A 24,442-nucleotide genomic window follows, 5' to 3' on the forward strand; every position below is an offset into this window, starting at 1 on the left:
CGAATGGGAGTGCGAGGCCATGGGTTCCGTGGTGCGGGTACAGTGTGCTACCTCTGCAGAGTGTATTAATCTATCGATAGCCGAGTCCACAGTTACGGACATGCTCGGAAGTAGGTCACACCATGGGTCAACATTTAATAAATTTTGCACACTAAGTCATGAACTTTGCACTAATGATGATGGTGAGAAGGCCATCGAGATGTTCAAGACCAAGTATTGGTCGTGGTTGTGATCGCCGGAAGGATCACGAGATATCTCTAGTCAAGACCATGAGGGTGGTACATTTGTGATCAAAGAGCGATCACCGTTGGTAAGCCAGTCCGAGGGACTTTTATCACAAGAGTATGATCACATCAGGTTGGATATATTGTTGCATTATTATTAATTGGTTAATTATCATGATACTGTTTGTCATTATGGTTATGTTTGTTGTGAGCTTGCAAGTACATTCAATGTACTGACCTGACGTGTCATGCCAAATTTCAGGAAAGTCTCGTTGGAAAGGAGTGTCATCCGAGTCTAGATCGTGTCCACATCGGTGTCCCTGTGCTATGGAGTTTCTGCTATGACGTTGTTCCGCTGCCGCGTGGTTGTTATGATCGAGGCCCCTTTTTGTTCACTAAATAATGTACATATTGTTCAGCCGCACCGTGTGTGCCGCTTGGCCTCGCTACCTGTTGTAATATAAACTTTGATCCACTAGCATCAATAAAGCAGTCGTTTTCTGTACCAAGATGTCGTGTGTTGCCAGAAGACATGGTCTCTGGGCTGGCAATGCATGGTAAATCGGTTGCTCTGAGCCGGGGTGCCACATTCGACGTGTTCAGTCTGCCAAGAATTCAAACAAGTTGATGCCAAAGTGGGAAGGCCCCTATCGGGTAATATGAGTCACCAGGCCCGGCGACGTCCGCCTGGAGACCGAAGATGGCATTCCGGTGAGCAACTCCTGGAATATTGAACATCTTCACAAGTTTTACCCATAGGGCGCGGTTACCGGGAGCTCCGGCAACCCCCTTTTGTACTAGCCTTGCCAGCGAGGCATGTAACCCTATGTACAGAGCCAGGCGCAGACCCTGTGCGTAGCCGGATAGTTTTTAGCATGTACTATTTCCTGCTAGTTTCCATGTCTATATATATGTATATATATGCATGCCATGCTTGCCCAAGATATTGTGCTATCTTAGATTCTAATAGGTACCAGGGAACCATCAAGGCTCCGTGCCCCTGTCCTCTCCCCCTTTCAGCCACCGTGGCAACACTCCGGCAGGAAATTGAGAAGACTGCCCGGCACTTCGTCCCCGACAACCCAACCAGATAAAGTTCATCTCCTGCCCATTCATGTTCATAAGTTGTGACTTGTGCATTAGAAAACCTCGCCACTATGATTAGACTTAGGTGCTCCGATACCCGACTCGAACGCTGCTTCGGCTGGGGTGGCTGTAGTAACCTTTGGGAAAAAAGAGATTGGCAAGGGGCTGGACCCTGCGTCTGTAACCTGGCAGATGTGATTCTCCGGTAGGCGCAGAGGGCGCCGGCATAGCTTGCCGGGGAGACTCGTTTACTTTTATTAAAGGGTTGTTTCGCCTCTGCATGAACGTTTACGTGCATGAGTTCCCGGCAAAAGCTTATCTTTTTCATTGATATGCTGATACAAGTACAGATGTTACATAACCTAAGCATGAGCTCGGAAGATTACATTTTCTAGAAAGTTAAGATTTGGCAAATGCCTATAAATTGAGGAAAAAATAAGTGCCCTGTAATCCCCGTTCTTGCCCCTTTCCTCTCGAGGCACGACAGGCAAAGAAAGGTGATGGGCATGGGGAACGGGGCGATGGAGAGCTTGATGAGGAAGCCCGTCCACCACCGGTGCCAGAGCCAGCAAGACCCAACCCCCGGCAAGGTGTGTTGCCAAGGGAGGGAGGAGGCGGAGTGGATGATGGTGCCGCCGCTGATGGTCAGCTGGAGTTGGAGTCGTCGTCCTCCCACCCGCTGCCGTCGTCATCGCTGGCGCTGTCCTCCTCGCCACTGTCATTCGAGGAGGAGCTTTCGTCATCAATAGAACTCTCCATGCAGCACCCTAAGCTAACTGTTGAGCTCCCGAAGACCTTGACGGAGAGTAGGCCATTCTACATTAATTTAAAATGGAGGACGTGCCCCTCTGACAAGCTGTGGGCACGTGCAAAACTCTTCCACCCGCAGCGAAGATACATGACATGAGGGCGCGGGAAGCCAACATTGACCCAGGTGCTGCGGTGGCCTCGGCCTCGTCCTCTTCCTCTCCCCCTCGCAGCGGGCTCAGCCACCGAAAGCTCCGGAGGACGAGGAGTGTGCTGTCGAGAAGAAGCCCTCGTCACCGCCGTCGAAGCACCGGCATGCCCTCTCACCATGGCGGATGGAAGAAAGGCATCAAGCAGAAGGAGGAGAGGAGGGCGAGTGTGGAGCAACACCGTCCCTCTCCCTTTTTATAGAAGAGCAAGGCCGGAGCACTGGCCTCCCAGCCCAAGGGCAGCCGCCCCGCACGACCAATACGGCCTATTGAAGTATGGGGAATGGAAACCGACCCGCTGCCCTAATCAGCGACTCCTAGTTTCCCGCCTCGGCGTTAATGCCCACGTCCACCGCCCGCCCTTCCCAAGGCATGCGGGACACATTGCGAGCGAATCAAAGGCATGGGAACAAGTGGGACGACCGTTTTCCACCCCGTGATCATGGGGTGCGGCGCCATGCAGGCCGCGACCCGAGTCTACTTAGTAAATGAGTAGCGCCCCTGCAGATTCCTTCTTTTTAATAAGGGAAGCACGGACCGCCTCTTTACTATCGACTGCGAGATGACGCAACATGCTGAGGCCATCCCACGCACGACCCGCATGTCACGCACTCAACACAGATCATGGGGAAACGCAGCTGGCAAGAAGATCGTGGAAGGTTAAGCCTTTGCCACACGTGCCCGCGCACTTCTTTGGGCCTGGCCCAACTATGCCTTGCGCTCACGTGTGGCCCAGTCCCGAGGGCTCGTGTCGGTGTACAAAAGTACGGGCTCTTCTTGTACCCCTTACTTGTGCACGGGCAGTTGTAGCCGTGCCTGTGGCCGGGCCCAGCAGGGCAGCAGAAGACAAAATACAAGAGACTACCAAGACAGGTACTTGAAGAATAAGGAGCAGGAAGTGAGCTGGACCTTGATAGAGGCAAAGGTGTCCCGTCTTTCGATGAGATGATGGATTTCGCTTTCGTGGAAGTCGACTTTGATGATCCAACTACGAACGTGCGAGGACGTCGCGCCTTAGCAATCGCTAAACCAACTCCGAGAGGTTATTGACCATGCCAGAGCACGATCAACCTGACCACGAGGGTCTGTTTCCTGCGAGCAAACGAAGAACAAGCAAGAAACTGAGATTGCAATCTGGATATTGCGAATATAAGATGAAAGCTTTATTGATCAAGGTGGGGTTCTGTGACGCCTTTGTCTGGTCGTTGAACACAAACGAAGTACGCGAAGTTGCAGCTATGGCGAACTTTAATCTAAACAAAACCCGAAGTCTAAACGGTGCCTTAAGGGCTGTATATATGAAGGAAGAGAGGAGGAATTTCGTGGACCTTGGTGGAGGGGTCCGAAATCAACCCTATCTCTTGTTTCCCCACACATACGGACTCTAAAAATAGCCTATACTTATGTATTTCGAAATTACATGGGCCTGGCCCAATAAAAAGGTGACGCAGCACCTATAATAGCCTCTGGACGAAATTTATGAAGTGGCATCTTGTATATTTCGTCCAAGGCTTCATGCACTCGTTATGGTGGCTTCAAAGACCTGAAATCGTCATTTGTAACTCCGTTCTTGTTCCTCTTGCGCATGCCATCATCTCCATGCTTGTTCTTGCTCCAATGTTCATCCTTCTCCAAGCTAGGCCCTTCATTTGTAAGCAAAATAAATGTATCCAATTTAGGCAGCATCATATTCTCATGAACATTAGAATCATTACCAAGAAACGAAAGTACCTGGTAATTTAGTTGGCGTGCGTGAGCTCTAGTAATTGGTCCAGTATGTATAGCAGCAGGGGCTGTGGGTGTAACAATGGTATTGATGTCCTCATCATCCTCCCCTTCTTGAAACGAAGTCGTCCTCGACGGAAGTTCATCTTCCTCACCCAAATAAGGCTTCAAATCTGCAATATTAAAAGTGGGACTAACCCCAAAATCTGCAGGCAGCTCAAGTTTATATGCATTATCATTTATTTTCTCTAACACCTTAAAGGGACCATCAGCACGTGGCATTAGCTTTGATTTGCGCAAATCAGGAAATCTATCCTTACGCAAATGTAACCAAACAAGATCTCCAGGTGCAAACACAACATGTTTTCTACCCTTATCTCCAGCAAGTTTATATTTAGCATTCATACGCTCAATGTTTTCCTTAGTTAACTCATGCATTTTTAAAATCAATTCAGCACGTTGTTTAGCATCAAAATTAACCTTCATTGAAGATGGAAGAGGCAACAAATCAATAGGTGCACGAGGTAGGAAACCATACACAACTTCGAAAGGGCACATCTTAGTAGTAGAATGCAATGAACGATTATAAGCAAATTCAATATGAGGCAAGCATTCCTCCCACATTTTTCTATTATTCTTCAAAATAGCCCTAAGCATAGTAGACAATGTTCTATTGACTACTTCAATTTGTCCATCAGTTTGGGGGTGACAAGTAGTACTAAAAAGCAGTTTAGTCCCCAACTTAGCCCATAAACATCTCCAAAAGTGGCTAAGAAATTTAGTATGACGATATGAAACAATAGTATTTGTCACACCATGCAAGCAAATAATTTCACGAAAGAACAAATCAGCAACATTAACAGCATCATCACTTTTATGACATGGTATAAAGTGTGCCATTTTCAAGAATCTATCCACGACAACAAATATGCTATCCCTCCACTTCTTTGTTCGAGGTAAACCTAAAACAAAGTCCATAGATATATCCTCCCAAGGAACACTAGGTACAGGCAAAGGCATATATAAACCAGGAGGATTGAGTCGTGACTTAGCTTTTTGACATGTAGTGCAGCGAGCAATAAAACGCTCAACATTCCGTCTCATCTTTGGCCAAAAAAAATGTGTAGCAAGTACATCCTCCGTCTTCTTCATGCCAAAGTGTCCCATTAATCCTCCTCCATGCGCCTCCTGCAACAACAAAAGACGAACGGAGCTAGCTGGAATGCATAGCTTGTTAGCATGAAACACAAATCCATCGTTAACGACAAACTTGTTCCACATTCTTCCTTCTTTACAATTATGCATTACATCTTTAAAATCAGCATCATGCACATATTGATCTTTGATGGTCTCCAAACCAAATATTTTGAAGTCAAGTTGTGAAAGCATAGTATAGCGATGAGACAATGCATCAGCAATAACATTTTCTTTTCCCTTCTTGTGTTTAATGACATAAGGGAAAGTCTCAATGAATTCAACCCATTTAGCATGTCTACGGTTCAGTTTAGCTTGACTTTTAATATGTTTCAAAGATTCATGATAAAAATGTATAACAAATTCTTTGGGCCATAAATAATGTTGCCATGTTTCTAAAGTCTGAACAAGAGCATATAATTCTTTATAATAAGTAGAATAATTCAGACTAGGCCCACTCAATTTTTCAGAAAAGTATGCAACAGGTTTGCCATCTTGTAATAACACACCTCCTAATCCAATTCCACTAGCATCACATTCAAGCTCAAAAGTCTTATTAAAATCAGGAAGTTGGAGTAAAGGAGCATGTGTCAACTTATCTTTCAATACCGTGAAGGCTTCTTCCTGTGCGGTACCCCAAAGAAAAGGCACATCTTTCTTTGTAAGCTCATTGAGAGGTGCAGCAATGGTGCTAAAATCTCTCATAAAACGCCTATAGAATCCAGTGAGGCCAAGAAAACTCCTCACTTGTGTGACTGTTTTGGGCTGCGGCCAACTCTCAATAGCTTCAATCTTGGCTTTATCAACTTCAATTCCCTCTGGAGTAACAACATAGCCAAGAAAATATACTCGGTCGGTGCAAAAGGTGCACTTCCCAAGGTTACCAAACAAACGTGCATCATGTAGAGCAATAAAAATAGCACGTAAATGTTCCAAATGTTCTTCCAAAGATCTGCTATAAATCAGTATATCATCAAAATAGACTACCACAAATCGTCCAATGAAAGCACGTAAAACTTCGTTCATTAGTCTCATGAAAGTACTAGGCGCATTAGTTAACCCAAAAGGCATGACTAACCACTCATATAATCCAAACTTAGTTTTAAATGCTGCTTTCCATCCATCCCCCAATTTCATACGAATTTGATGGTATCCACTACGCAAATCAACTTTGGAAAATATTGTAGAGCCACTCAATTCATCAAGCATATCATCTAGCCTAGGAATAGGATGACGATAACGAATAGTAATATTATTAATGCCTCTACAATCAACACACATACGCGATGTACCATCCTTTTTCGGCACTAGAATAATAGGAACAACACAAGGACTAAGGGATTCGCGTATATAACCTTTGTCGAGAAGCTCTTGTACTTGACGCATAATCTCCTTCGTCTCCTCTAGATTGGTACGGTATGGCGCACGGTTTGGCAGTGAAGCACCGGGAATTAAGTCATTCTGATGCTCAATCCCTCGAATAGGCGGTAATCCTGGTGGCACATCTTGTGGAAAGACGTCAGCGAACTCCTGCAAAATGTTAGTGACAGCAGGAGGCAAAGAGGAAGGCACGTCCTCGAATGAAAATAATGCCTCTTTGCACACAAAAGCATAGCAAACAGATTTGCTGAAATCTAGCTCATCAATATCAGATTTGGTGTCAAATAAACATGCACTTTTCAATTTAATTTCAGAAGCAACACTAGATGGTTTATTATTAGGCTTCATTTGTTGCTCAAAATCTTTTGCCACAATCTGGTTTTCACTCTTATTCTTCTCTTGTTTTGCTTTATTAGCTCTATTAATATCATCTTTCAAAATGGAATCAGGAGTCATAGGAAGCAAAGTAATATTTTTATCCTTATGAACAAGAGTATACTGATTGTTTCTACCATGGTGTATAGAATTTTTATCAAATTGCCATGGTCTACCAAGTAATAAGGAACATGCTTGCATAGGTACCACATCACAATCAACATAATCAGCATATGTAGAGATACTAAAATGCACACGACCAGTACGTGTTACCTTAACCTTGCCGTTGTTATTGAACCATTGGATGTAGTAAGGATGTGGATATGGTCTTGTGGTGAGAGATAGCTTGTCCACCATCTCCATGCTAGCCAAGTTGTTGCAACTCCCTCCGTCTATGATGACGCGCACAGAACGTTCCTTCACAACTCCCTTTGTATGAAACAAATTATGCCTCTGATTTTGCTCAGCTTGTGTGACCTGCACACTCAAAACACGTTGAGCAACTAAACATTCATACCTGTCAGCGTCTTCAGGAGCCATGTATTGCGTCTCATTATCAGAATCATATCCACCATGTTCTTCACGTGTAATAAGGGCCAAAGTCTCCTCATCATAGTCACTAGCGGACTCATACCCACCATCCTCAGTAGCAATCATCACACGCTGAGATTTGCATTCTCGTGCATAATGACCTCTTCCCTTACAACGACGACAAATAATATCACTTGTGTGCCCTGTTGATGCCATGGAAGAAGAGCTCTGTGTAGGTCCGGCAGGTGCGCTCTTGGCAGATAGTGGTGGTTGTGCCTGCTTTCTTGTATCACGGCTGGAGGTGGCACCTGATGGAGGTGCTGGTGCAGTGGAAGCAGAAGATGCACGTGGTGTCCATGAGGAAGGTCGACCTGCAAAAAAGTTAGTGTGCGCCATTGCTTGTCGATCCTGCACTTCACGTTCAGCTTTACAAGCAAGATGGAATAAACGAGTGATATTAGTATACTCCTTATACTCTAGAATGGTCTGAATCTCTCTATTTAATCCAGCCATAAAACGTGCAAGCATAGCTTCATTCTCCTCAACAATACCACATCTAATCATGCCAGTTTGTAATTACTGATAATAGTCTTCTACATAATTTTTCCCTTGTCTTAAGCGCTGCAATTTTTGAAGCAATTCACGTTGATAATATGGTGGAACCCAACGCGTACGCATAGCAGTTTTCAAAGCAGCCCAAGTAGTTGGAATAGGATATAATCTACAATGTTTAGACCACCATACACATGCAAAACTAGTGAAAGCACAAACAGCAGCAGCAACCCATCTCTCCTCGGGATATTGTAAACATGTAAATTGTTGTTCAGTTTCTAACTCCCAAGTAAGAGATATATCAGGAACATATCTACCCTCAAATGGTGGAATATTCAATTTCAATTTAGGAAGATGGTCATGATCTCGTACCTGAGGGAGGGCCCTACCATTGTGATTATTTGCATGTGGACGACCTGGTGGTTGTGGTCCTGGTGGTTGCACGTAGTTCTGATTTTGATCAACCTCATCCTAGTAATCTCCCGCATAATCATCCTCCGCATCAGTAGCAGGAGCCACAGAAGTATCAACAGCAGCACCAACAGTTTGGCCAGGATGAAGAAGTACATGGCTCGCTTGGTGGAGGGCTGTTTCGTGACGTGGAGGTAGTTGTTGTTGTTGTTGTTGCAGAGGTGCGGCAGGTGCAGCCGATGGTGGAAAACGTGCAAGCAGTTCATTAAATATGTTATCGAGCTTTGTTTCGAGCGTCTTCTCAAGGCCAGTGATCTTCTCCATGGCCTCTTCAAAATTGTTCAACACATCTTGCACCTGTTCAGTCATCATTTGCTGAAACTTATCATGAAGCTCCTTGTTTGTTAAGTTCTCCCAGTCAATCTCGTCGGCTTGAGATCCTGGCATGGTTAGCAGCAATAGAAACACACAAGAATATGATCCTACAGACTACGAACAAGTGGTGGTGCTGGGTGTCACAAATCCGTCAAACAAAACTCAAATTCTTACCAGTTCTTACCCAGCAGCAGGCGGTGATCGACAACCTTGTAGTCAAAACTCTCAAAGCTTGGATAGAGCGATTGCCAGGGAGAGTCAAACGTACGACGTAGATGTATGTGGAGCTGGGAAGGCTTATATATGGTAGCAAAAGGGGTCAGCAATAATCAATTCAGAGATGCAAAGTTGAATAAACGCTCAATGATGGTACTGTGCTGGTCCTAGGCTAGACCGTGCTAGAGACGCGAGCCTAGAACACTAACAAAATCACGGCGCTGCACGTAATCAAGGAAGGAGCACGCTCTGACTTTTTTTTCACTCTTTTTTTGCGCTCTTTTTTTTGCGAAAATTCACTATAATGGCGAGTGTCTCAAAACTCTTCCCAAGTCAAGGTAACAGGATAGACACGAAATTTTTGCGACAATTTTTTTTCGACTGCCCAGACCAAAATCTGGAAACGGCTCAAAAAAAAACTTTCTATAATGGCACCTGTCTCAAAACACTCAGAAACACCTAAAAATAGGATAGCCAGAATTTTTTTTGACAAGTGCGTTTTCAGAAAATTTTGGGCCTAAACGGAGGGTGGTTTCCGGACTTTTTTTTTCGAAACCTACTCCGGCAAGGAAACATGAATTGGAAACTAGATGGAACTCGAAAACAAACCTAATATGAAAAGAACTCGGATTGGTGGTGGATATATGGCGGTAGATGGCAGCGGTGGTGGTATATGGCAGCGGTGGTGGTATATGGATACAGATTCGAAGCGGTGGTGGTAGATGGCAGGGGTGATGATGATGGTGCGGCGGAGGCGTGACAACTTATGACCAGAACTCGAAACTCTAAAAGACTAGACTCTAAGACCAGCAACTACACACGATGATGCAACCGCAAATTCAACAACGCAAATACAGAAAAGATTATGCAAAGGCTCAGATTGGTTCGGATAGGATGAACTAACCCTAATTTTTTGTGTGTGGCTTTTTCGTGGACTATAGGTATGAAGAACAGACTCGATCTAAACTACGAAAAACTGTAAAATCTCACCAAGCAACCTGAAAATCTGATACCACTTGATACAGGCAAAGGTGTCCCGTCTTTCGATGAGATGATGGATTTCGCTTTGGTGGAAGTCGACTTTGACGATCCGACTACGAACGTGTGAGGACGTCGCGCCTTAGAAATCGCTAAACCAACTCCGAGAGGTTATTGACCACGCCAGAGCACGATCAACCTCACCACGAGGGTCTGTTTCCTGCGAGCAAACGAAGAACAAGCAAGAAACTGAGATTGCAATCTGGATATTGTGAATATAAGATGAAAGCTTTATTGATCAAGTTGGGGTTCTGTGACACCTTTGTCTGGTCGTTGAACACAAAAGAAGTACGCGAAGTTGCAGCTATGGCGAACTTTAATCTAAACAAAACCCAAAGTCTAAATGGTGCCCTAAGGCTGTATATATGGAGGAAGAGAGGAGGAATTTCGTGGCCCTTGGTGGAGGGGTCCGAAATCAACCCTATCTCTTGTTTCCCCACACATACGGACTCTAAAAATAGCCTATACTTATGTATTTCGAAATTACATGGGCCTTGCCCAATAAAAAGGTGACGCAACACCTATAATAGCCTCTGGACAAAATTTATGAAGTGGCATCTTGTATATTTCATCCAAGGCTTCATGCACTCATTATGGTGGCTTCAAAGACCTGAAATCATCACTTGTAACTCCGTTCTTGTTCCCCTTGCGCATGCCATCATCTCCATGCTTGTTCTTGCTCCAATGTTCATCCTTCTCCAAGCTAGGCCCTTCATTTGTAAGCAAAATAAATGTATCCAATTTAGGCAGCATCATATTCTCATGAACATTAGAATCATTACCAAGAAACAAAAGTACCTGGTAATTTAGTTGGCGTGCGCGAGCTCTAGTAATTGGTCCAGTATGTATAGCAGCAGGGGCTGTGGGCGTAACAATGGTATTGAAGTCCTCATCAGACCTCCCCGGCAACACCCTTGCCGGGGCAGCTTGCGCAGCATCAGCAAGCCCATCACCCTTGAAGCTAAGAGCTCTGACACCATCGACAATGTTAAGACCAAGATCTGAGAACGCATGCTTGGTAGCATGCAGATCCTCATAAAGATTGATGGCCCACGGATCCACGTGGGACAAGAAGACGAAGACCCCCGGCAAGACCCTTGTCGGGGACAACTCCAAAGCCCCCAGCAAGCCTTGCCGGGACGATCGCTGGGTTGCGGCCGGACCCGCGCCCGGCAAGGGTTCACCACCACTCCAGCATGATGACCAGTGTGCCAACTAAGCAGGCGCCTGCGTGGCGGCATGCAGATCTTCGTGGAGGCTCTACCATCACGCCAACACAGCAGCTAGTTAGCCAGCGTGGCACTGCATGCCTCGTCAGCCTGGACGTGTGTCGAAGCAAGAAGGAGCGGCAACGGACGGGATGGCTTCTGTTGCCGTCCCCGATAAAGTAAGAGGGCACGTAGGCAGCGCATTAAATGTGTTTGTCCTACGTTGCCGAGCGATAAGGTCGTACACTGTAGCTTGCCACCTCCTGTGTGCCACTGTGGCAACCCTTACGTATAAAAGGAGGCCCAAGGCATACAGAGAGAGGATTCAGACTTTTGGACCGTGCTCGCACCGTAGCTACTTCAAAAGCTCAAGAACACATATATCCAGACAAGAAGGACTAGGGTATTACGCATCTTTGCGGCCCGAACCTGGGTAAAGCCCCTGTGTGCTAACTGATAGACCTGCTCTTCGTGCAACTAAGCCCCCACCGAATGTAGAAGGGATTCTTGTGATCCCGTAGGTGTTCGTTTCCCCGACACAGCTACTCTATCATACCTAAAGGAATTTCATAATAAATATTTTCAGTAGGTGCTGTAGGTTGAGGAGAAACTCTTTGTTCTTCCGGTTGAGGTGAAGATACCCCGAACAAGCCACTCAAAGGATTATTTTCTATAGTGACAAGTGATAGTAAATTTCGGCATGTAATATAAATGTTTCCTTACCAAATTCCACTTACCAAAGGCGCTTCACTCCCCGGCAACGGTGCCAGAAAAGAGTCTTGATGACCCACAAGTATAGGGTATCTATCGTAGTCCTTTCGATAAGTAAGAGTGTCAAACCCAACGAGGAGCAGAAGGAAATGACAAGCGGTTTTCAGCACGGTATTCTCTGCAAGCACTGAAATTATCAGTAACAAATAGTTTGTGATAAGATAATTCATAATGGGTAAAAAGTAACAAAAGTAACTAAGGTGCAGCAAGGTGGCCCAATCCTTTTTGTAGCAAAGGACAAGCCTGAACGAACTCTTACATGGGAATTACTTTCAAGCTAGTTTTCAGCATGCTCATATGATTCGCGTTCGTTACTTTGATAATTTGATATGTGGGTGGACCAGTGCTTGGGTGCTGCCCTTCCTTGGATGAGCCTCCCACTTATGATTAATCCCTCTCACAAGCATCTGCAACTACGAAAGAAGAATTAAGATAAATCTAACCATAGCATGAAACATATGGATCCAAATCAGCCCCTTACGAAGCAACACATAAACCAGGGTTTAAGCTTCTATCACTCTAGCAACCCATCATCTACTTATTACTTCACAATGCCTTCCCCTAGGCCCAAATCATGGTGAAGTGTCATGTAGTCGACGCTCACATAACACCACTAGAGGAAAGACAACATACATCTCATCAAAATATCGAACGAATACCAAATTCACATGATTACTTATAACAAGACTTCTCCCATGTCCTCGGGAACAAACGTAACTACTCACAAAGCATATTCATGTTCATAATCAAAGGAGTATTAATTATCATTAGTGATCTGAACATATGATCTTCCACCGAATAAACCAACTAGCATCAACTACAAGGAGTAATCAACACTACTAGCAACCCACACGTACCAATCTGAGGTTTTGAGACAGATATCGGATACAAGAGATGAACTAGGGTTTGAGAGGAGATGGTGCTTGTGAAGATGTTGATGGAGATTGACCCCCTCTCGATAAAAGGATCGTTGGTGATGACGATGGCGATGATTTTCCCCTCTCAAAGGGAAGTTTCCCCGGCAGAACAGCTCCGCCGGAGCCCTAGATTGGTTCTGCACAGGTTACGCCTCGAGACGCCGGCGCTTCATCCTGAAAGCTTCCTTCTGATTTTTTTTCCAGGTCAAAACACACCATATAGCAGAAGATGGCCACCGGAGGCCTGACAGGGGGCCCACAAGGTAGGGGGCGCGCCCCACCCTTGTGGATGGCTGGTGGGCCCCCTCTGGTGCTTTCTTCGCCCAATATTTTTTATATATTCCAAAATAATTCTCCATGAAGTTTCAGGACTTTTGGAGTTGTGCAGAATAAGTCTCTAATATTTGCTCATTTTCCAGTCCAGAATTCCAGTTACCGACATTCTCCCTCTTCATGTAAACCTTGTAAAATAAGAGAGAAAAGGCATAAGTATTGTGATATAATGTGTAACAACAACCCATAATGCAATAAATATTGATATAAAAGCATGATGCAAAATAGACGTATCAGTGGCGCACCCTAGTGCCTAGTGGGCACTCGGGTGCCCCCCGGTAGTTATTTTCTCCAGTATATTTATTTATTCCAAAACAATTCTCCATAAAATTTCAGCTCATTTGGAGATGTGCAGAATATGTATCTCTGACATAGCTTTTTCAGGTCTAGAATTCCAGCTGCCGGCATTCTCCCTCTTTGTGCAAATCTTGCATATCGTGAGAGAAAAGACATTAGAATTACTCCAGAAAGTGTTACAATGCATAAAAACACTATAAATAACAGTAGAAAAACATGATGCAAAATGGACGTATCACCTATCTATGTATGAATTATTGAATTTTATTTTGGCATGTTGAATTCTCATTTATTTGTATCGTTGAATTTTCAAATTGATGATGAATTTATACTATATAATGGACATCCATGGATATGAGGGCTGGCATATGGGAGTATGGTTGTCCGGGAGGACAAATGAGAACGCGCCCGATGATGTCCGCGGGCACGGCGGCAGACGTATATGTGCATGGATTTGCTAACTCCGGTTGTAGATGCTCTAACTATAGTAGGTGAGCCCTTGTTAGGTCCTGTTGGGGTCCCCTCGGGCTATTAAAAGTCTTGAAACCTACCTCTCAACTCTTGGATACATGTCCACACAAAACAAAAATCAAGAAGCTAGTGTTTCACTTGGCATTCTTCTCTGACTCCTGATGGAATCAGACCGGGGGACTAGAACGAAGCATTTTCCCTATTAGCTGGTGAACAATCAGTGGGAGAGGGTGGTATTTCGAATGATTTCGTTGGCTGCTTTAGTTCTAAGGGGATGGCAATTTCTTCAGAACAACATAGTAGTTTCTTTAGAAGAAAGGCATTTTTCGTTTAAAACTACTAAGAAAAATCGTTCGCTTGCCATTTCCTTCCCAGCTGAGGTTCGACAGATAACATTACTATTTTCCTTTGAGGGGATTGCCTAGGGGGGTGGGGGCGATTATCGGTTACACAAGGATTGTGGCAAGATTTCAGCGGAAGCTGGGGGCAAAATCCAGTTCTTTCTGATTTAAAGTTCTACAAACCCATAGTCTGCTTGTGAAGTAAAAAAGAACTACTACTACATGGGTTGTGTCTCAGTTCATATCCAAAACTAGATCATTTGAAAGATCATGCAAGCTAACGAACCGTTTTCAGATCGTTTTATTCTGGATTGGTGCGAATTAGCAATCCTCTTTTTGTTATCGAAGGCATTTTCCCTATGATTTCTCCAACTCCGCGCTTGGGAATGTGAGAACCTGTCTTTCCCCGCTCCAGAAAAATACACTAGCATAACTTTAGAGCAACTCCAACACGGCGACCCATTTCGTCTGCGCGCGTTCGTATGGGTCGGCGCGGATGCATCGACCGGACACGCGTCCGCTTTTCGTCCGCCTGGCGGCCCATTCCCGACCCTTTTTTGAGCCAGATTTGCATCGGCGCGGACACGAGACGGATGCGCGCACGCGCCCACCTACTCCTCCCCAGGCCCGCTCGTCAGTGACACATTGCCATCCTCTTCCATTCCAACAGCAAACCCTCGCCCGCCTCCTTCGTCGCCGACGCCGCTGCCCATTTTTCTGGTGCCTCTCCCAGCAGCCGGTGCCGCAACATCCCCCCTGCAACGCCACCACATCACACGTCACCTGCCACCGCCATCTTGCTGCCAGGAAACCAAAAGCCTCCCGCCCCCACTCCCCCGACACAGCCACGACCGTGACTAAGAAGCCGCCTCGCCGCCCCAGCCAGATCTTTTGTCCTGACACCGGCACGCTCGATGGACGCTGACACGCTCGTCGGACGCCACCAAGGCAGCTAGCTTGTCTGAGGGCGCACGACTGGCTGTCTCCTTCATCGACGCCCACAAGCTGTTCAAGGTACAAAATGGACTCTGCCGATGAGTTTTTTTTCCACAATTTCCTTTGCGACTCCGACGATTCCTCGTCTGATGATGAGGAGGAGATCTTGTCTGTCGTGTTGGTCCATCACCACCTCAATAGCGAGCGGCCGTTGTTCCGTGGCTCCATTCCAGGGCACCTTCTGACGTTGAATCGCAACTAAGAGAGCGGGCATTTCCTTCTTTGGAAGGACTACTTTGACACAACGAACCAGTTGTTCAAACATCAGAAATTCCGTTGTCGTTTCCGTATGAGTAGGCATATTTTCAACCGTATTAGAGAGGGGGTGGTCGGCTACGATGACTATTTTGAGTGCAAAGAGGATGCCGTTGGAAAGATTGGCTTCTCCTCTTATTAGAAATGCACTACAGCCATCTAAATGCTTGTATATGGAGTGCCCGGTGATCTAATTGGCGAGTACGTTCTATGAGCGAGTCTACATGCCTAGACTCCCTGTATAAGTTCTGCAAGGCTGTTATTGTTGTGTTTGGCCCTGGGTACTTGAGAGAGACGACTCCCGAAGATACAACCCGTTTGTTGGCGATGAATGCCACCAGGGGCTTCCCAGGGATGCTTGGCAGCATAGACTGCATGCACTGGAGTGGAAGAACTGCCCTTCTGCTTGGCAAGGGCAGTATAAGGGCCATGTCAGGCTTGCACTATCATACTTGAGGCCGTGGCATCTCAAGATGTCTGGATCTGGCACTCTTTCTTTGGCACGGCAGTTGCTAGGAGGGACGTCGAGCGTACCTTTGGTGTTTTGCAATCCCGATGGGGCATCGTTCAGTATCCTGCTAAGACTTGGAGCACGAAGAAACTATGGGAGGTGATGACTGCTTGTGTGATCATGCATAATATGATCGTAGAAGATCAGCACCCGGAACGTCTCTACGATCAAGAGTTTCAGTTTCAGGGTGAGAATGTTGTTCCAGAGCATGGAGGAGCGGTAAAGTTTGAACAGTTCATCCAATTTCATCATGACATGCATGATTGGGAAACTCACATGCAACTTCAAAATGATTTGGTTAAACATATGTGGGCTCATGTTGGCAACCAATAGATGTATCTTTTTTATTTGGCTTGCAAAACTATGTGAGATTGTTTTATTTACATTCGGCTTGTAAAACTATGCTATTATTCTTTGGTTGAAACTGCTATTTATTCTGCCATGGACCATATGTTTGCTTGTGAAATAATGCAAAATTTGTGTGTGAAACAATGCAAAATTTGTGCTACGTGTTGAAAAAGGCGGCCAGCCTGCCACGTCGGCAGATGTCGGCGCGCTGGACGCACCGCCGACTCAAATCTTAAACGGGGCGGAAGCCGAGCGGGCGGCCAACCCAAATGGACAAAAAACGGATAAAAGCGCCACCCGTTTGGGTTGACGCGTTGGAGTTGCTCTTATATCCCAAATTTTAGAACAACAGAGCTCGGGCGCGCACAAAATTGGATGCTAAGAGCATCTCTAGCAGACCCCACATAAGTGGTCAAACCCGTAAATTTGTTGCGTTTTGCAGTTTTGAGCGAAAAAAGTGTCCAGAACAGAAACCGTAAAAGTGGTCCAACCCGTAAAATTTTTAAGGGCCACCACAAATGCACACCCGAAACCCTTATCTTTGGAGGTTGGAAGGCCGAATCTAGGGGGGGCCCGTATATCGGTCAAACCTCGTCGGAGCAAACACGCCGCCGCGGAGTTTGCCGGAATCCGCCCTAAACTCGCCGGAATTCATCACCGCTCACCGAAAAAGGCCGCTAGGCGCCGCAATCGATCGCCGCCAGTTCGAATTGGACGAGCTCGACATAGGCATGGCCTCTCATGACCTCAGCCTGGCCGCCGGAATCCTCCCGGCGCGACAGGCAAAGGGGTACGACTCGGCTGGCAATAGAGCAAGGCGCGGACGGCTAAGGCGGCGGGGCGTGGCCGGCAAGCCTGGGCGCGAACGACGGAGGCGACGGGGCGTGGCCGGCGAGGCTGGGCGCGGCCGGCGCGGCCGATGGGCGACGGGGCGCAGCCTACGGGCGATGTGGTGCGGCCGACGGGGTTGGACACGACCGGCGCGGCCGGCTGGGGAAGGGGCGGCAACGGCCGGATTGGAAGAAGGAGCTCTTTGTTCCAGTTTTACACTATCTGTTCGGCCGCAGCTAAAATGAACCCTTAAAATGCACTTTTTTCAACCCGTATCCCAGTTTGCGATTTTAAGGGGTGTGATAGAGATGTTCTAACCACGCCACTTCGACCTCACTCGTACGATGCTCCAGTGGGCCACATGTAAATCGAATTTTGATGTAAGACTTTACAAGTTATTGTATGCAACCTGGGTCAATGTTGTAAGTAGATTTTTTTGAAAATTTGCATGACGTGTTGGACTTCCATTTCACCTACAGAAGTGCACCCAAGTCACTGCTTTTACCATCAAAGCTCCAAGTTGCAGACTTCTTCACTGAGGCTCTTTCCTGATACACGGAATATCTAAACAAATCCTCTTACTGGAACGCTAAAGCATATAAAGGCTGCCAGTAAAGGACCATGCCTAATTGTCTATGCTGTGAGTTAAAGGTTCAGTAAATCAAGGAGTATAAAAGAAGGGGTAACCAGGAAGTTCCGTACAAGTCCCTTAGCACAAAAAAGTTACCAACAAGTACGAACTACAGAATACCTGCAAACCAACTGTATATCTTTAGTTTTCGATGCATAATGATTTGTGAGGGAGCATCATCAGATAAAGAATGCTTCAAGCTAATAAATTCCAGGGTAGAACACTAATAGGATGTTACATAGAAGAGAGGATACACCGTGTCCCTGGCATGAAACCTGTGGTTAAACTAAATGTTTCATAGGCAACATACCTTCAGGATTTACACAACTGATTTTGGATCTCTACCTATTAAATTTGATAACAGCATAGACATGTCGCATTGCATTTACCAATAATCTTTGCAAGAGCACACACCATTTTCAAAATGGTGGAACCTCTTTGCATCCCTTGCAATGATCTGACGGCCAACAAGCTTAGAGATTATCTTCAAAGCTGTGTGGCAATCTCCACAGGAGCGAAGATTCTTGATAACCCGAATTGGCGAACGGACAGCACTAGTTATAAGACCATAACTAACAGCTAGTCTCTCACTGTGAGCTAGCAATGCATCCTCTTTAGTTTCTGGATCAACATCGTGAAGCACAAATCGAGTATCCGCAATATAGCCAGCCTCCTTCATATGAGCCGCCAAGTACCTCAGCTCTTCATAGATCTTAAGGGTTTCTGGATGGGATCGATCCCCTGCTCTGTATTCATGAACTTTGCTCCTAGCTTCAGCAGTATTAGCCTTTTTCCTTTCTTTCTCCTTTGCAAGGTCTGAAGCATTTACAGGGAAAAGACCCGTTTTAGACTGCTCATTCAGCCTAGAAGGATCCAGGCGTTCTATAATCTGAGCACAATGATCCCCAAGCTCTAAGTATCCATTAAGTCGGCACATATTCATCAAACTTTCCCAGATATCGACGCTCGGTTCCATAGGCATCCGTTCAACAAATTCACGAGCTTCATCAACATAGCCCGACTGGCCAAGCATATTAACAATGCTCGCATAATGATCCACGGAAGGAATTATACCAAAATCCTTCTGCATTGATTCAAAATGCAACATGCCCTCGTCAACTGATCCCAAAATTCCACAGGCCAAAAATACATGTGTGAACATGCCAGAATCTGGCTTATCTCCCGTCTGCTTAAAACGATCAAAAAAGTCAGTTGCTTCTTCACCAAGACCATTATGCACAAACCCTGAGATTATAGTGCTCCAAGATGTCAAATCATGCTGCGCCATAGTACTGAAAAGTTTCTTTGCATCTTCCATCGAGGCACATTTAGCATACATGTCCAAAATTCTGTTGTTAACATCTATGTCAACAGCTAGTTCTGATTGAGATATTTGATCATGTATTTGTCTTGCTTCTGCAAGAGCAGATGCATCAGCGCATGCTTGCATCAGTTTAAAGTATTGAGGAGCATGCAGTACAATGCCTTTTCCTTGCAGCACCGGTAGAGCTTTCAAAGCTTCTTTTATGTTCCCGTCTTCACATAACTTATCCAGTTCCTCAATAGTACCTTTCGATATGCCGCTGGCTTCGTCAGATACTTCAGAAGGTGATCCATTATTTGGCAGGCTGCCAGGCAGTGAATGCTGGAAATACATGTTATCTTGATAGGGCTTACTGCTCAAGTTGTCCCCAGCTGAGGTAATAGGTTGAACATCTGAATGAGATTCTGGATAAGTTCTGTTATGGCTGTGCTGTACATCTGTGTTTACATTCATGTAATGCTCTCGATGATTTCTCTGCGTGTCAATTTTGTTAGTGGTATAATGACTCTGATATGCTTGTGAAGCATTGTGTCCAAAATCACCTTTGTGGCCTTGCTGGAATACTGGAACATGCTCCTTATGGAAATGGCTAGTATTCGGATACTGTGAGGCAGAATTCGCAGGCCTATTTGCAGGATCATGACTTTGATAATCATTCTGCTGCTGAACATTTCCAGTTAAGTTTTGATATGACTGTCCTGAAGGACCGTATCCATTCTGCCTACCATTATAGTTCTGCTGGTTACTTTGGGTGTTGTAACCAAAGTTGTGTGTGGCATATCCAGTGCCATTGTGCTGCTGCTGAGTACTTGGTGGACCTCCATTAGGACTTGGGTGATTGTATGCACCACTTCCCTGATCAGGCTGCCTGGTATTGTATCCAAAATCACCATTGTGGCCTTGTTGAGATCCTGCAACATGCTCCTTATGGGAACTGCTTGGAGTTGGATACTGTGACGCAGAATTGCCAGGCTTGTTGAAGTAATTACCATTAGATATTCGATCAACCTTCTGTTGCTGAAAGACTTGCTGGTCACTTCCAGTTGAGCTTTGATGTGACTGTGCTGACGGGCCATATCCGTACTGCCCACTAGTATAGCTCTCCTGGTTACTTCGGGAATTGTATCCAGAGCCGCAATCATATCCAGTAACGTCACGACCTCTTCGCACATTACCATCTGTAGAAAGGCCATTAATAGCAGGTGTGACAGTCTGCTGCTGATGAGCACTTGGTATATTGCCCTTGGGGTTTTGGTGGCCATATGCACTATTGCCCCCATACGATTGCCTGGCAGTATATCCAGGTGGCTCGTTATTCATTCTTGCACCGGTATATGGCTGGCGACTATCTGGTAAGCCATACGATCCACCGCTCTGGTAAGGTCCGCTCTGGTAAGGCTGTTCAGAATTGCGTCCATAATGTGCATTGACACCGCCATCAGCATGCACACCTTTATTTCTATCAATGCCTTCTGAAGAATTAGCTGAAGGGGGGTCCCTCTGCAAGGGGCGGCTGAAATGATCAGGTGAGTGTTTTGAGCGGGACTCTCCATAGTTCCCTGCGTTTTGCACACCCCAATCACGGTGATAGTCCCCATCAATTTGTTCGGATGCCAGACTGCCAGCGCCTCGATTTGGAACCAAAGAACGCGGGCATCCTCTTTCAGCTGGAAGACTGAAACAGAATAGCAAACATGTCACGTTAATATCCAGGCAAGAAACATGCGTCGAAGAAATCATAGTGGCCAGTTGGAGGCGTCAAAGCAATCTGCTTGGCCATGTGAACACTGAAATTATAAAGGATTGAAGTGGCGGGCTAGTTTCAGCACACTGAAATCATAAGGAGTCATGGGTGGGCGTATGTGTTTCGTATATCTGCCATCTCAAGCTCCAACCGAAATTGATTTCTTCTACGTATTCTTTGGAAGAAAAAAATCTTCTATATATGTAACTCATATGGCTTTGTTTCTAATCGCAAATGAGTACAACTTCACAGAGAGGACTAAACCACTGGACTATGAAATCATGATTAACAGGCAGGGGAACACTGGTCCAAGGACTTGGCGCAGGCGTGCGGTACCTGTGAGGAGAACCGACTCGACGGGCGGGGGAGAGGAGCGCGTCCGCGAGCTCGCCGCGAGGGGAGTAGCGGGCGGCGAAGAGAGCCCTGCGCGCTCCAACCATGGCAGCCATCTCCCTCAACCTCTCGGCGCGGCGTGCTCCTGCTGTTCCGTGCGCCGCGGAAACCCTCGCGGAGACGAAGAGCCCCAGCCGCCAAGCGGAAAGAGGAGGCTGCCCTACGGTGGTGCGGCGGCGGCGGCGTGGCCGTGCGTGCTCGGTGTGGTGGTGGGAATGATACGCCCGCTCGAGCCGGACGGGTGGGTATAGCACACGGCCTCGCGCCGAAGCTGGGTCGGTCCACTGGGCCTCACTGCCTACTGGGCTGGGCTTTTCACTTTCAGGCCTTCCTTCCTTTATCGGCATCGAATTTCTACTACCCCAGTCCAAGGACCAAGCTCGCACATGGTTCGCCTTTCCCTGAGATCCTCGCGGCCGCACGGAGACAGAGCTCGCAGCAGCGGCACACAGCGGAGCGGCGGTCCGCCTGCCTCCGCCGCGCCTATGGATTCCTCGTCGCAGCCGCAGCCGCAGTCGCCTCCCGCCGGGGGCGACCCGTCGGAGGACGGCGCGGCCGCGGAGCTGCCCCGGCTCACCGTGACGCTGGTGGAGCAGATGAAGGTGGAGGCGCGGGTAGCCGACATCTACCGCGTCCTCTTCGACGCCGCGCCCAACGCCAAGTCCGCCATGTAAGGGGACCTCACTCACGCTCCATATTAGTACTTCTTTTTAGCTAATAGCCTGCTGTTCGCGGTGTTTGGGAGTGGTGGGTTTGGGTGCGACAGATGGGCTTCAGAGCTTGGTTGGTGCGGAGATCAGATAGGTTTGCTTGGCTTCTGCTCGAGATTGGAAGCTCACTGATAAATTGTAGCAGATGGGTGGAGTAATTGCTTGATTGTGGTACCGAAATTTTTGCTCATAGAAGCTTAGTTCTGCCAATTAGGTGTTGTATATATCAGTGTGCATTCTAATTTTCACAAGCACTAGCTTGGCTTCTATGATGTTCTCCACTTGCTTATACCGAGCTTTGATCATTTTTTCTTGGATGCAGGCTAGAGCTGTGGCGCGATCAGCATGTCAAGTATTTGACGAAAGGGCTGAGGCATCTTGCACCTAGCTTCCATGTGCTCGATGCCAAGTAATGCTTCTCCAGTGTTAAATTAACTTAAGTGCCGTCCCTGATCTATACTTTGCTTACAATTTCTTCTGGTTATTCCAGTCGGCCTTGGTTATGCTATTGGATGGTTCATGGGCTTGCATTGCTGGATGAAACGCTTGACGATGACCTCGAGAACGATATTGTGGACTTCTTGTCTCGATGCCAGGTTTGTTGATCTGTTACAATATAATTGTATGGATATCTTGCTGCAGTTTGCAGTTAAATTTTGATAACACTTATGCTTAAGGATATAGATGCTGAAAACTTTACAAGCAAACTGTTTAAGGCTTTATTTCAAACTTCAGCTCTTCTTTGCTGATATGAAAAACAAGATTGAATGGAACCGCTTTACCAAACTGCTTAATGTGGTGGGGCTACATGAATAAACCTCTCAATCCACATGTAGTTTTGCATATATACATACTATAGATTATAGAGACTAATAAAGTTGCTGAGACAATATGCTCTGGTTGCACAACACAGTAAATCTTATATGATTTTTTTACGGAAAAATGCAAGTAGTATTGGTCATACATCATTAAAGCACTGGAGATACCCATTTGCAGACACAGTAATTTCTGAATATTACCATTTTCTTTCTCTTATGGTGGCTTAATTATAATTGTTTCAGGACAAACATGGTGGATATGGTGGTGGACCTGGGCAGGTTTGCTCTAACCTCAAACTCTTTTTAATTCCCCACATTTAGGTTGGTTAATCTTTTGCATTAGTTCTTGAAATGGAATTTTAGGCAACCATGGAATTTGGAACAGGCCATGTGAATGCTGGGCTGTAGAGATACTGGATCTGACATTACTTTCAAATGTTTGCTTCAAAATGAGTGCTTAGACCGTTCTAGGCTACTTGGCATGTTCACATGAATATACAAAATAACTTCGACAAACCATTTTAGGGTTATAAGAACTTCGACAAACCTTGCCTGCGGTGGCGTTGTGTGTGTGTGCGTGTTGTTCAGATGGTACCTTGTTGACTTTGTGCTCGGTGGTTGCTTTATTTATAAAGCGGGGCGAAAGCCTTTTTCGGTAACTTCGGAGATATGTTTTATATGAAATATGTATCTGTGTGTTTGGTATTTGTCTATTTGATGACCTGATGTGTTCATATAACTCAAGAAACCTGCTGTAGTTGGCAAAGCTAGCTTTTGTAGTGGTTTTGTTTCTCCGTCTTTTGGAAGTTCAGAGATAGCATTAATCTTTTTTTTTGTTAACTGATCTACCGTGTCATGTTTATCTACTCATTCAAGATGATAATGTCCACTGACCAGTTTTTAATTTCATCCTTTTGCTCACCTTTTCTTTGGTAGTTACCTCATCTCGCTACATCGTACGCTGCTGTAAATACACTTGTAACCATAGGGAGTGAAAGAGCACTATCATCAATAAAAAGGTAACTCTATGTCTGCTCTTGGAGAAAGATGTTATTTATATCTGTGTCGTTTTCTGAACCGTTCTAAGTTGTCAATCAGGGACAATCTGTACAAGTTTATGCTTCTAATGAAGGACAAATCAGGTGCTTTCAGGTGTGTTTTCTCGATAGTGCATAGGGCAAGGAAAAAAAAAACTACTATTTCCATACCAAGTTCCATCTGTCTAATGTCTGTTACTCCATTGAAAATCCTTCAACCAGAATGCATGATGGTGGTGAAATTGATGTCCGCGCTTGCTATACTGCAATATCGGTGAGTTTCTTGTAGTTCTTAATGTTTCTGTTGCCATTCTCTAATATTATGCTTGTTGAGATTTAGGTTGCCAGCCTCGTGAACATTCTTGATGATGAGCTGGCAAAAGGTGTTGGAAACTACATAGCAAGGTTTGCTTTGGTTAATGTGTTTTTTCAATTTTGCAATT

General features: G+C 45.8%; 2 protein-coding genes across 2 annotated transcripts in view; one reads left to right on the forward strand and one right to left on the reverse strand.

Moving 5' to 3' along the window:
• Nucleotides 1-18,076: 18,076 nt before the first annotated feature.
• LOC119276870 (pentatricopeptide repeat-containing protein At4g32450, mitochondrial-like) lies at nucleotides 18,077-21,632 on the reverse strand. The gene is made up of 2 exons (XM_037558040.1): nucleotides 21,378-21,632; nucleotides 18,077-20,972 (listed from the first exon to the last, which is right to left on the reverse strand). The coding sequence occupies exons 1-2, from the start codon at nucleotides 21,488-21,490 to the stop codon at nucleotides 18,359-18,361; spliced, it is 2,727 nt and encodes a 908-aa protein (XP_037413937.1). The 5' UTR covers nucleotides 21,491-21,632; the 3' UTR covers nucleotides 18,077-18,358.
• A 186-nt stretch (nucleotides 21,633-21,818) lies between these two features.
• LOC119279619 (protein farnesyltransferase subunit beta-like) overlaps nucleotides 21,819-24,442 on the forward strand; it is a 5,574-nt gene continuing 2,950 nt past the window's right edge. The window contains exons 1-8 of the mRNA XM_037560804.1: nucleotides 21,819-22,104; nucleotides 22,467-22,553; nucleotides 22,635-22,740; nucleotides 23,206-23,241; nucleotides 23,899-23,981; nucleotides 24,061-24,114; nucleotides 24,222-24,273; nucleotides 24,340-24,436. Coding sequence (XP_037416701.1) covers nucleotides 21,821-22,104; nucleotides 22,467-22,553; nucleotides 22,635-22,740; nucleotides 23,206-23,241; nucleotides 23,899-23,981; nucleotides 24,061-24,114; nucleotides 24,222-24,273; nucleotides 24,340-24,436 — 799 coding nt within the window. The 5' untranslated portion in view covers nucleotides 21,819-21,820. The remainder of the gene's footprint in view (nucleotides 22,105-22,466; nucleotides 22,554-22,634; nucleotides 22,741-23,205; nucleotides 23,242-23,898; nucleotides 23,982-24,060; nucleotides 24,115-24,221; nucleotides 24,274-24,339; nucleotides 24,437-24,442) is intronic.

Source organism: Triticum dicoccoides, chromosome 3B, assembly GCF_002162155.2.
Source record: "Triticum dicoccoides isolate Atlit2015 ecotype Zavitan chromosome 3B, WEW_v2.0, whole genome shotgun sequence".
NCBI classification, from domain to species: Eukaryota; Viridiplantae; Streptophyta; class Magnoliopsida; order Poales; family Poaceae; genus Triticum; species Triticum dicoccoides.